The sequence below is a fragment of the Bos indicus genome, chromosome 19 (assembly GCF_029378745.1).
Source record: "Bos indicus isolate NIAB-ARS_2022 breed Sahiwal x Tharparkar chromosome 19, NIAB-ARS_B.indTharparkar_mat_pri_1.0, whole genome shotgun sequence".
Lineage (NCBI taxonomy): Eukaryota > Metazoa > Chordata > Mammalia > Artiodactyla > Bovidae > Bos > Bos indicus.
The window spans coordinates 29,844,766-29,858,070 of NC_091778.1; the positions used below are offsets into that span (position 1 = coordinate 29,844,766).

General features: G+C 52.8%; 1 protein-coding gene across 2 annotated transcripts in view; it reads left to right on the forward strand.

Annotated features, from left to right (window-relative positions):
- The window catches only part of NTN1 (netrin 1), a 205,247-nt gene that overhangs the window by 133,631 nt on the left and 58,311 nt on the right, over window positions 1-13,305 (forward strand). For both annotated transcript variants that reach the window (XM_070774335.1, XM_019982320.2), the window contains exon 3: window positions 2,769-2,957. In XM_070774335.1, coding sequence (XP_070630436.1) covers window positions 2,769-2,957 — 189 coding nt within the window. The remainder of the gene's footprint in view (window positions 1-2,768; window positions 2,958-13,305) is intronic.

Here is a 13,305-nt window from a genome sequence, read left to right on the forward strand (position 1 = left end):
GTATGACAGTCCTCAGAGCAGAGTACACATATGTGTGTTCAAAGGTGGTTACCCCTGTATTGTTTATAATAGTGAGAAACTGGAAATAACTGCCCAACCTGGGAAGGCTCTGCTTTTTATTTTGAATTTTTGGCCACACCTCGTGGCATGTGGGATCTTCCTCAACAAAGGCTTGAACCCACACCTCCTGCATTGGAGGGCAGAGTCTTAACTACTGGACCACCAGGGAAGTCCCAAGGCCCAGCTTTTCACTGCATGAACTTCTGTTTCCAAGGAGCCCATTTCGTGTATTCACGTTATCTGACATTAAAAAATATTCATCATCATGCGAAAATACCTAGGAAGTGAGAGGTACATGGATGATCCATGTCTGTCAGAAAGAAAGAGCTCCACAGCTGAGTAAATGTTAATTAAAGCCTGCAGGGAAAGCCCCGATATTAACAGCAGTTGGTGGAAATTTGAGTGTGTGTACGTGTTTTTTTTAACCTTTCTGCTTTTGTTTTTCAAGTGTCTGGTATTAAATATATATTTAACAATTACATAAAAGGTGATTTAGAACTTTCCTGGTGGTCCAGTGGTTAAGACTCTGCTTCCAATGCAAGGGGCACGGGTTCAATCCCTGATCAGGGGACTAAGATCCCACATGCCACGTGGTGCAGTCAGGGAAAACAACAAAAAAAGCTATTTAAAACAAGCTTATCATAAAAGCAAAAGCAAGTTGCATTGTAGAGTGTGCAAGATTAGGCCAGATTTAAGCTGGAGATAACCCCGAGTTAGAAGCCTAAAGAAGAAACAGGTAACAGTGTCACAGGGTAACATAAGGAATGCTGAGTGGGGGGGCCCTCCTGGGTGCCTGGGGAGCTCAGATCCTTTGTGTGTAAGCTGGGCGGGCGGAAGGTGAAGATGGGCCTGGAAGTGACATTGAAACCAAGAAAGGGCTGATGGAAGGAGGCAGTCAGATGAGAAGGGGGCTTGAGAGCAGAGAGTCCTAGGAGGGAAGGAGCAGCACATGCCTGTCCCCACAGAGGGGACGGGTGAGGGGTCCTCATACGTGGCCTGCTCCAGAAACTGCAAGGGTTTGACACAGCTGAAGCCTAAGAGGAGAGGGGGCTGAGCAGAGCTACAGTGGGAGAGAGGAGCTGGACCAGTTTATACAGAGCCCTGGAGGCAGTGTTAAATGATTTTGATTTTATTCAGTGGGGAGCCACTGAAAAATTTCAAGTAGGTGCTGGACATCCTCAGACAGGGGCTCAGAACTCCTGTCCCGGTTATAGTGTTGGGAGCCTGGAGGGCTCAGTGGGGCGGGGGTTGGGGGAGGGCAGTGTCTGAGATCTGATGAATGGAGAGAAGTGAATGGGTCTGGGGGAAGCGCCTCTGGGTCCACAAGAAGACCTCGAAGCGGAAGCCGGAAATGTGGATTTGCGGGTCAGGAGCACAGAGGCGGTCACTGCTGTGAGGGGTGAACCAGGCAGACCCGGGAGAGCATCAGAGTGGAGGGGAAAAGTCCACAGGAACACTAGTGTGGGGAACAGGCAGAGGGAAACAGGATTAGGTAGAATTGTGAAGGCCAGGGGCGGGATGCTGAGGGCCTGTCTGGAGGACCCGGCTGCCAGGAGTGTGGCCACCACGCTGTGGGAGGAAGTTCTGCAAGTTGATGGCAGGAGGGGAGATGGTGCAGGAGGAGGTGGGAAAAAGGAGAGTCCAGGCCAGTGTCTGGAGCTCAAGGACGTGCGGAGTGTGCACGGGTAGAAGTGATGCTCAGAAGCAGTACGTGCATCTGCTTGGGCTGCGGTGATAAAATGCCTCCCGCTGGGACGCTTAAACCAACACATGTATTCTCATAATTTGGAGGCTGGAGTCAGGATCAAAGTGTGGGCAGGTCTGCTTTCTCCTGAGACCTCTCTCCTTGACTTGCACCCCTGCCACCTCTCTGGGTGTCCAGACTTCCTCTCTATAAAAAGAGGACACCAGTGCTTGGACTAGGGCCCACACTAGTGTCCTCATTGAAACGAGAGAGGACCCCATCTCTAGGGTAGGTCCTCTGTCTGCCAGTGAAGTAAAAGTCATTCAGTGGTGTCTGACTATACTGTCCATGGGATTCTCCAGGTCAGAATACTGTAGTGGGTAGTCTTTCCTTTCTCCAGGGGATTTTCCCAACCTAGGGATCGAACCCAGGTCTCCCTCCCACATTGCGGGCAGATTCTTTTTTACCAGCTGAGCCACCAGGGAAGCCCAAGAATACTGGACTGGGTAGCCTATCCCTTCTCCAACAGATCTTCCCGACCCAGGAACCAAACTGGGGTCTCCTGCATTGCAGGCATATTCTTTACCAACTGAGCTATCAGGGAAGCCCTCTGTCTGCCAGGATGTCTCCAAATACAAGTTACATTTAGAGATTCTGGGGTTAGGGCTTCAGCATATGAATGGGGGGCAGGGGAGGGGCACAGTTCAGCCCATAACAAGCAGGATTTGGGCACAAGAAGGATGCCAGCTGCACCTCCCAACTCTGACTGGATATAGATAGAGGGTGGGGGTGGTGATCCTTTGCAGAAATTGAACCATCTCCATGGGGAGGGAAGCAAGTGCCTGGCGATGGGTCAGGCACAGTCAGGTGGTCCGTAGGGGCTGATGGATGCAAACAGGGGAGCCTAGGAAAAGCTCCCAGAGGAAGGGCTGGCTTGAGGTCGGGCCGTGGAGGAGGGGGAACTGGAGGGGATGTTCAGAGTCTTCGGTGGCCCCCTCCTGACCGGAGTCCCTGCCTCTCACAGCCTGTAACTGCAACCTGCATGCCCGGCGGTGCCGTTTCAACATGGAGCTTTACAAGCTGTCGGGGCGCAAGAGTGGGGGCGTCTGCCTTAACTGTCGCCACAACACGGCCGGCCGTCACTGCCACTACTGCAAGGAGGGCTACTACCGCGACCTGGGCAAGCCCATCACCCACCGCAAGGCCTGCAAAGGTAGGCGGGGCGAGGCCCCGGCGCCGCCTCTATCTTCCTATATCTATCTATCTATCTATATCTGTCTGTCTGTCTATCTCCCCCTCTATCTCTTTTATTCTTATCCCCATGCTGAGATCATCGCATGCATGCACGCCTTTTGGAGGTGTAAGCCGGAACAAAGGGGCGGTGGAGACGCGACTCAAGGAGAAGAAAGGGGGGTGGTGATCCCCGCGAGGGTGCAGGGCTCCCGGCCCCGCCCCGCCCCCTCTGTCCGCACAGGTGTGCTGCATACCGCAGGGCGGGGGTCATGTTCCCCCGGCTTACTCTCGGCACAAAGGACTCTCTTTCACCAAAACCTCGCAGATGCATTTCTTTGGAGGTGTGCGCCCACCACCCTCCACCCCACCCCTCGCGGCCTCCTCCAGCCCTCAACACTCAAACAGACGCGCACCTTCACAGATGTCGGCAACTTGGGGAGGGGGAAAGTGGGGTGAGAGGCAGGGGTTCAGAAGGAGCATTTAATCCACCTGCAAACAGTTTCACTTCTCAGGACAAAAAATTAAACGGAGACGGGGGTCTCTATTTTCGTTCCTTGAAGCAAGCTGTAATGTTTTAACTTTCTGCTGTTTGTTTTCTCCCACTAACAAAAATGAAGCCGTGATCAGATGACTCCAAGGAGTTGATGAAATGCCAGGGAATTTAGTGACAATGGAGGAGGGGAGAAGTGCTCCCCTCCTCCTCCCCACCCTGCCACATGCATTTGTTTTTGGGAATTCCAGGAACCAAGGCCCTCTGGGTCCAAAACTCGGGGCCTAGGGACACTGCTTGCCGAGAGCCTGACTTCCTGGGAAGATGTTCATCTCTGAGGGCTCTTGGGCCACAAGCCAGTGTGGCTGGGATCCTCACAAGGGCCTGTAAAGACCCTGAGGCAGGAGAGACCCAAGCCAACCTAGGCCTGGATGAGGAGCTGCAGCAGAGGAGTCCTTCTATGGCTACTGCTTAGCCCTGGATGAAGCCAGAGTATCATCTTCTTAACAGGAAATCCACCAGATGTTGGGCACTTGTGTGCAGTACTGATTACATAATTTGTGGGCCCCGGTGCAAAATGAAAATATGGGACTTCTTCTTGTTCAGGAATTGCTAAGAATTTCAAAATGGCAAGCAGAGTTTCAGCCTAGCTTGTGCCCTTCTGAGTGTGGGGCCCATGCAGCCTGCCCTACTGGTGCAGAAAGCTTTTCTCTTAAAAACATATTCCCAGTCTGTCTTCTCCCAGAGAAGTCCCTGAGATTCCAAATAAGCAGAGATGAACAGGGTGGCTTCCCTCACACAAGGTCTCTTTCCAGTTCTGTGGACCTAAGGCTGCCTCTGGTGGTTGCTGAGAGAAATTTAAGCATTAAGGTAGCTGGGCTGTTTTCCATGTTAAAAACAACCGATCCAGGTGAGAAAGCCCCAGGAGAGTTTGACCAGAAATTGAGAAAGATGACCTGGGAAAACGGACCCAAGAAATATCCACAGTAGCAGGAAGGCAGGGGCACCAGGGAAGGAGGGCTTTGGGTTTTCAGAGGAGGTAGTTGGAAAGTGGCCAGTGCCTTGTGCCCAAGTGTTTTGTTGTCTTTTTTCTACAGAAGAAATTGAAGTTGAGGTCTTATAAACAACTGGCTGCACATAGATTTCTTGGAGATTTGGCCAAAAAAATTTTCTCAACGGGGGCCAGTCAGGTGGGCAGTCCTGTGCCCGTGAATGAGATCTGGGCTCTGTTTGGAAGGGCAGTGGTCACTTCCTGCAGTGCCAGTTTCAGCTGTCAGAGAAGGAAAGGCATGTCCCCTGGAGAGTCAGGAAGGAGCAAGGCCTTGGTCATCTTGCCATCTGCATCCCCTCCCTTTCCTCTGTTGCTGTGGGGAGGGCCGAGGGCCGAGTGTGGCCTGACAATGCTCAGAGTGAGATCTCAGAAGGCCACAGGGTCCTGGGAGCCTGCAGACCATCCTCTGGGGCTCTGCCACTCTGGTTCAGTGGTGTGGAACTACAGGCTTCCTGTGCTGGTTTCTAGGAGGAACAGGTTCAGGCAGGCGAGGGTGGGGTCCTGGCTTCTTTCAAATGCTCTGGCTAGCCTGGGTGGCTTTGTCTTTCCTCCCAGCCCTGGACAGCAACCACTTTGATGTTAACTCTGAGAGAAGGACCATGGAAGAGGAAAAAAATGTAAGGATGGAATCTGCTCAAAAGAATACTTGCTTACCCTTCTGGGGAAATGTGTTAGGAGAAGTGAGACTGTCAGTGCCTCCTGATTAGCAGGGGAGGACAGTGTTTCAAGGATCCTGCCTCCTGATTGGTGAGGAAGAGCATTTCCTGAAGGGCTCTGCTTCACGATTGGTGAGAAGAGACAACACGTTGAAGATATCATCTCTGATTGGTGAGAAGAAGAATGTGACCTGAAAGGTCCTGCCATTTCCCTCTGAGGAAAGGCATCTTTTGAAAGTTCCCCATCTTTCCTCTTAGCTCTTTTTTTTCCTGATGTCACCCCCTTAGAGATGTGGGAACTTGGAGTCCACAGTTCCCCCCACTCATAAAGACCCTGGGATTTGTGGGGAACCAGCTATAGTTCAGAAGCTGGCAGGGTAATGTGTACCCTCGAGATCTTCAGACACGGGTCTTTGTCATCACCTTCGGAGAATTCCACTGTCTTGTCTTCCCAGGGCTGGATGGTTTAAGGAAATGGTTCCTTTGGTGGCAGCATGATCCCAGTATTTTGATCCCTGATTGTTCACTGTCAGAGACTTCTAGAATCATGTAGATTGTAGCCCTGAGGTGAAAGCTGTACTTCTTTGCTCTGTCTCAAATGCATTTCATGGGGGAAATGGGACAGCCAGCAGTGCCTCTTGACTCAACTGGGCTGTTGACCTAAGGGTGCCTGGAAATAGTCATGGGGGCCCCTTGAGCCCGGACTTCCCAGGGACTGGGAGGAGGCCCGAGCATGGGCCTGAGGCCACCCATACACTGCGGGTGATGGGCTGACTCCTGACCTTGTTCAGTTGAGAGCAGGGGTGGACCCAGACAAGAACAGCCTGGAGCAAGGGCATTCCATCCCAAGCATCATTATGCCATCCCCCCAAGGGAAGTTTCGTAGCAACAAGTTTGTTGGGTTCTTTCTCCCCTCCCCTAGTTTGGAACCAGATGGGGGGCTGGCAGCGCTAGTGCATACAAAGGGCTGTAGTCAACATGCCCAGGGAGCAGGCGGCTGCACTCTCTGCCATTCAGCGCGATTTCACAGCCCTGGGAAGGCCTCATTATGGCCTGGGCTGTTTTCCTATACAAAGTCAGACGAGATGAGTTTCTCCCCTTTCTCTGCAGAAGGGTGTGTGAGTGATACTCGTCCTGGAATCTGTCAAGAGGGATAGGCGGTTTTGTTTACCGTTTGTCTTCTTTATGGACTCGGGGGCTCTTTTTCTTTAGAGCCAGCAAAGAAGACGTTACCATTTAACCATTTCAGCCAGGCCTCCCTTTAAACGATATTAATTTATCATCTCCTCAAACCATCTGTGATGGATAAAGACATTCCGGGTGTCTCCCGTGAACTGAATTGTGATGAGAACGGAGAAATTACCCACGGCATCCAGCGCCCGCCTGGCTCAGAGCGGCCTGTTTCTTGCCGTCATTGCCCTGCCCCCTTCAAGTTCACAGTCACCATGGCTCGTCGCAAGCCGCTGAGAACGTGCCTGAGCCCTCGGAAGCTGTGGGCAACAGTGGACCTGTAGCCCCCGGGGGTCCCCAGTCTGAGCAGAAAAGCTTCTGCTTCTCTCCCACACCCCCCCTTAACAGGGACATTACTTGGGAAGGAACTTCTGCTACCAGAAGAGCAGCAGGTGGTCCCCAGCCCCAGGCTAGGAATTGTCCCATCTGAAAATGGGAATTAGTAACAGTCCCTTCTTGGGACTTCCCTGGTGGCCCAGTGGGTAAAACTCCCTGCTCCCAATGCAGGGGGCCCGGGTTAAATCCCAGATCAGGGATCTAGATCCCACATGCTGTGACTAAGAGTTCACATGCTGACACTAAAGATTCTGCATGCTGCCAGAGAAGATCCAAGATCCGGAGTGATGCAGCTAAGACCTAGCACAGCCAAATAAATACATATTAAAATGATATCAGGAAGAGACATCACTTTGCCAACAAAGGTCCATCTATCTAGTCAAGGCTATGGTTTTTCCAGTAGCCATGTACGGATGTGAGAGTTGGACCACAAAGAAGGCTGAGCACCAAAGGCTGGTTTCGAATTGTGCTGGAGAAGACTCTTGAGTCCTTTGGACAGCAAGAAGATCAAACTAATCAATCCTAAGGGAAATCAACCCTGAATATTCATTGCAAGGACTGATGCTGAAGCTCCAATACTTTGGCCACCTGATGCAAAGAACCGACTCATTGGAAAAGACCTTGATGCTGGGAAAGGTTGAGGGCAGGAGAAGAAGGGGATGACAGAAGATGAGATAATTGGATGGCATCATCAACGCAATTGACATGAGTTTGAGCAAACACTGGAGATGGTGAAGAACAGGGAAGCCTGGTGTGCTACAGTCCATGGGTTAGCAAAGAGTTGGACATGACTGAGCAACTTAACAACAGCAACAATAATAATAATAGTCCCTCATCCCAAGTGTTACAGAGTTGATTAAATGAGATGATGTAGAGGAGGTGCCTGGCACATGGCGTGCATGCCACACCAGGAACTGTTACAATCATTGGTACAAGCAGAGGAAAAGTGAGTAACCAGAGCTGCTGTTACTGCCAGCATGCACACCACGTGGAGACCATCGCCCAGGCTCCCCTCGGCCTTAGTTCTTTCCGTGAGCGTGGTGCCTAGGACAGCTGGCCCCTCTTACTTGAGGGGCTTAAACCTCATGTGGACTTGAAAGCTGATTCCCACCAGACTGCATAGGGCCTGAGGAATTTGCCCTAATTCCATTGCACACACTCAATATTAGGAGCAAAACTGATAAATGGCTGGAACAGCAGAGCTGGGTGCCTGGCAGCTGCAGGCAGGGGTGGGGGTGGGGGGCTCAGCGGAGAAGATGGGAACAGGTTGGGTGTGTCCAGGTGCGGTTCTGAAGGTGCCACTAAGAAAGATCCACAGCATCTGAGGGCCCTCAGGCTGAAAGGCAGATGCAAGGCCCGAGCTGGTCCCCATTACCGGTCACCCTGGTGCTCTGGCATCTCCCCCACCATCCAGCCCCTGCTTGCCTGCTGGACTCTGTGCATCCAGTGTGTGCAGACAACACACACACACATCTGAACCTTTCACCTGTAAATCAGCTGCAGGAAGACTGTAGTTAACTATTAATAGATCACAGAGGGTCAAATAACCCAGTTTGGGATGCCGGGGCTCCCCCTTCCACTTCCTGCTGTCTGCACCTTCATCCGAAAGTGTCGGGGGAAAGAGAGGTCGTGCAACTTGAAATGTGTCTTCTTTTGTGCCTCCTTAGCAACTGCTGGGGGGAGAAGGTGATGGCACCCCACTCCAGTACTCTTACCTGGAGAATCCCAGGGACAGGGGAGCCTGGTGGGCTGCCGTCTATGGGGTCGCACAGAGTTGGACACGACTGAAGCGACTTAGCAGCAGCAACCGCTGGGAGAAAGAAAAGCAGAGCCTAGGAGGAGCGGACAAACAGCTGAGATGAAGTTTGCGGATTACCTGTGGATTTAAATTATCCTCGTCCCTCATTAGCACAGAGAATTTGGAAGTGGGGAGTGTTCGTTGTTGCGGTTGCCACTGATCTCAGATGTGAGGGGAGGGTCTTTCCTGCGCGTCCCTCCCCCTCTCCTCCAGATTTAGGGTCCATGAAACAGCCTCTTCCCACAGGGAGGGCGACACAGTGGCCCTGAGCGTGTGCACTGATTGAACCCGTGTCCATGGATCTCCTGCCCCACATGGGAACTGGGGGTCCAGTGGTGACCAGCACAGACAGGTTCCTGTGGAACTTATGTTCTGGAGGGAGGTTGATGATAAAGAAGAAACAGTAAGCAGAGGATTATTATAGATTGTGGTGAGTTACATGGAGGAAATAAATAAGCTGGAGATAGTGTAACTGGCAGTGGGGAGGGGAGGCTGCTTTGCAGGGCATCCCATGAGGACCTGTCTGAGGATGGGGTGGACTTCAAGATGAGACCTGGGGTTCAGGGGCAAACAGCCATGGGGACACTGAGGAGCGGTACCCATGCCTGAGAGCAGGAAAGGGCTGGAGGGCTGGAGGGCTCTGAGTCAGAAAGGAGGGAAAGGAAAGGGCCAGTTCTGAGAGCCACGGGGGCCGCCAGGAAGGCTAAGGATCAGTGACCAGACTGATACTCACAGTGTGCCTCGTAAGAAGCTTCTGCTGTGAATGAGCAGACAGGGGGAAGTATTTGTACATCACGTATCCGGCCAAGGATTTGAATCCAGCTTATGTGGAGAACTCTCAAAACTGCACAATAAGGCAATAACAACCACTCAGCTAGAAATGGGCAGAATACTTGAACGGCTACTTGGTGAAGATACAGGGATGGTGGATAAATGCCTCAACCATCATTCTTCTGCATTAGGGAAATGTAGACTAGAACCATGGCGAGATGCCACCACCCACCCATTGTTGCTGTTCAGTCGCTAAGTTGTGCCCCGACTCTTTGTGACCCCATGGACTGTAGATCTCCAGGCTTCTCTGTCCTTGGGATTTCCCGGGCAAGAATACCGGAGTGGGTTGCCATTTCCTTCTCCAGGGGATTTTCCCAAACCAGGAATTGAACCTGCGTCTCCTGCATTGGCAGGTGGCTTTTTCACTCCTGAGCCACCAGGGAGAAGTGAAGCATAGAGCTGCCATAATACCAAGCAATGCTTCCTCTTGATGTTTATCCCAGAGAAATGAAATCTGTGTTCACACAAAAAAAGGCACATGGATGTTGATAAAAGCATTATTCACAACTGGCAAAAACTGGAAACAGCCCAACTGTGCTTTGGTGGGTGAATGGTCAAACAACCAGTGGTATGTCCGTGTTGTGGAATCTGGCAGTGCAAATGGACACGCTGTTGACTGACCTGGCAACACGGATGCATTTCAAACGCATTAGGCATGTGTGTGTGATAAGTTGCTTCAGTCGTGTCCGACTCTTTGCGACCTTATGGCTCCTCTGTCCATGGGATTCTCCAGGCTAGAATACCGGAATGGATTGCCATTTTCTGCTCCAGCGAATCTTCTGAACCCAGGGATTGAACGAACCCATGTCCCTAACATCTCTTGCATTGGCAGGTGGATTCTTTACCACTAGCGCCACCTGGGAAGACACACTGGGCATAAAGGAGGCCAATTTTAAAAGATTACCTGCTGTATGATTCCATCCACCATACATCCTGCTGCTGCTGCTGCTAAGTTACTTAATCATGTCTGTCTCTGTGCGACCCCATAGATGGCAACTCCCCCAACCAGGCTCCCCAATCCTTGGGATTCTCCAGGCAAGAACACTGGAGTGGGTTGCCATTTCCTTCTCCAATGAATGAAAGTGAAAAGTGAAAGTGAAGCTGCTCAGTCATGTCCGACTCTTTGTGACCCCATGGACTGCAGCCTACCAGGCTCCTCTGTCCATGGGATTTTCCAGGCAAGAGTACTGGAGTGGGGTGCCATCACCTTCTCTGACCATACATCCGGCACCTCCATAAATCCCAGAATAAGGTATTCTGAAAAGATCCGGGGTTGCCGGGCGTCAGGACAGGGGCCTCACCGCAGAGGAGGGTCAGGGCTGCCTGCCTCCGGGTCAGCTTTGTGGGGGCCCTCAGTAACCCCAGTGCACTTCTCATAGCTGACAGCACAGATCTCAGAGACCAGAGTTCAGCCCAGTGCAGCAGTGCATGGTGTCGGGCAGGGTGCCCCATGGGTGTGGCGCGAGGGCCTGGCATGCCTGGCGGCAGGAGCATGTTCCTGGTCCCCTGAGCTGAGACACTGCAGTGGACTGCAGCGGTGGGGGTGACGGTCCCCGGGGACAGGACACTGCCCTGGATCTTAGCCTGTTTGGTTGGAAGCAACTTTAGTGCAAGTATAAACCTCTGGCCTTAGAGATGAGCTACCCAAGACTCAGAGCGAGGCACTAGCCCAGGGTCACACCGCATTACTGGCAGGGAAGGATCAGACCTGGGTCTCTTGACACCCATATGAAACCATCTGTGTGTCCTTAGCTGTTCCTATCTGGCTGATGACCCCAAGCAAGGACAGTCTGGCTTCTCTGCGCCATCAGGCTACCATCCAGCCCATGTGTTCATGAGAAACCTGATCCGGCCGCCTTCTCAGGGCCCTGGGCTTCCTCCTGGTCTCACCTTCCTCTTCATGGAAAAACTCTCTGGTGGATTGTTTCCCAGGGCCAGGTTCTGCCTGCTGTGTGCAGATGATGATTTGCCGGGGAAGGGCCTGACCTCCTCCGAGTGGAGTGGCTGACATCCAGGGAAACGGGAGTCACCGAACCAGGCTTCCTGCAGGAGAAGACATTCTGACCCAGAGCCTGTTCTCGGAAGAATCCGGGAGGCTCTCACTTTGTCCCTTTCACCAGACCCCCCGCCAAGGAGAAGACTTCTACTCGCTCACGTCCACATCCTCCCAGCTCTGCCGCCCTCATCCTCTCCCCTGCCCCCTGTGGTGCTGTGTGCGCCTGCGTGTCTGAGAGTTGTAGGAATCTATGTGTGTTTGTGCGTCTGGGTGTGTTTTGGGTTTTGGAGGATACAGCACAATCCCTTTGGCTTTCTTTCTCTAAGGACCAGGGTCGTAGTCTCCTGTGTAACTGGTGGGCAGCTCAGACCCTCTTCCTGTGGGCATTACTAGCTGCATTCTCTTGTTCAAGGTTGTAGAGAACCTACTGTGGGCTGTTGTGATTCATCAGTTCTCCCCACACCTTGAAGCTCATCCTTCTTTGCCCAGAAGGTATAACTTAGCTTTCCATAATCACGGGGTTTGAGGAAAACTCTTTACTTTGGGGACATTTAGCTGTGAATTGAGAATGAGTGCAATGCAAGTGTCTGTGTCGGGACTGCATTTGGCCGCACGTAAGAGATGCCACCTGGCCTTGGTTTCAACAGGGAAGGGTGTATTTCTCCTTGCAGAATGGGAAGTGCAGGGGGACACACAGGAGAGGGCGAGGGCCCTCCATGACGCGCTCAAGAGATCAGGCCCTTTCTATCTCTCCACTCCTGGCCTCCTCGGTATAGTCATGCTAATTTCACAGGCCGGTGCGAGGACCAGAAGGACGCCATGTGGGGGTGTGTACGGCTCAGGGGTCCGAGTGGCAGGGCTGTGTTGCAGGAGTGCCCACCTCTGAGGATGGTCCCCCCACCATGGCAGTGACCTGAGTAGCCTCCCACTCACCGCCACCCACGCCTCCACCTGGACCCTCTGGGACTCGGCTGACTTCTCTTCCTGGAACAGTGATTTGCGTGAAGCACAGGGCAGCCCGCTGCTTCTCTCAGACCAAGGGCCAGCTGCTTGGAGTCTTTGCAGATCTTGAGAGAATGATTTGGAAACTGCACAGCGAAGAGCCCTCTCCTGTAACCAAAGGCTGGGCCTAAGGACGTGCCTGCTCCGTGAAGCAGACATACTGCCCTGCCATCACCGAGTTTGGCCCTCAGCTCTGCCCGTCTCAGCTGGCGCCCGGCTCCTCCCTGCCAGCTCACCAACCCCAGGGGGCTGAGGGGTCCCCAGCTTTGAAGGGCCTCAGGTGAGGGCGATGCACTCTGCTCCCCCCAGATTCTGCTCTGGGCCAGCTCCTGCCTCGATGAAGATGACCTGGGCCTGTGGGTGACTTGGCTCGGACCCTCCAGTGACCATGCAACCTTTGGTGACCCTCTCCTGGCCGAGTCCAAGGCCCAGAAGTCACTGGCACACAGCTGTGTTCCGTTAGCACGGAGGGGAGGATGTCTTGGCGTGGGTTTCAGGATTACCAGCAGGCTTGCGAAGCTGGCCAAGGGAGGTCAGCTGGCAGGAGCCTGGGGAGTCCATATCCGCCTGGTGGTGCCCACGCCTGCACCAGGGGCTCGGGACACCAGGCGCCTGTGCTTGGCCCTTTGCTGTCACCAGGCCAGCTCAGAGAGGCCTCCGTGGCCCATCGCCCTTCCTGTCACAGGGATGGATCTAAGGTCATTGGTCACTTCCAACCATTCCCTCTTCATAGCATCATCCACAGTGCACTTTGAGGCTGAGTGAAAGAAAAGAGGGAAGAAGAAGAAAAAAACATTGGGAAATGAACTTGAATTTAGGATAGATTTGACAGAGGTTTCTAATAGAATGTTTGCTGCTGTCCACAGGGGCGGGATTGGGACAGTTCCATTTCCTCCTCTAGGCCTTGTCCCCTGCCCTCCCCTCACCTGGCTTGGAGT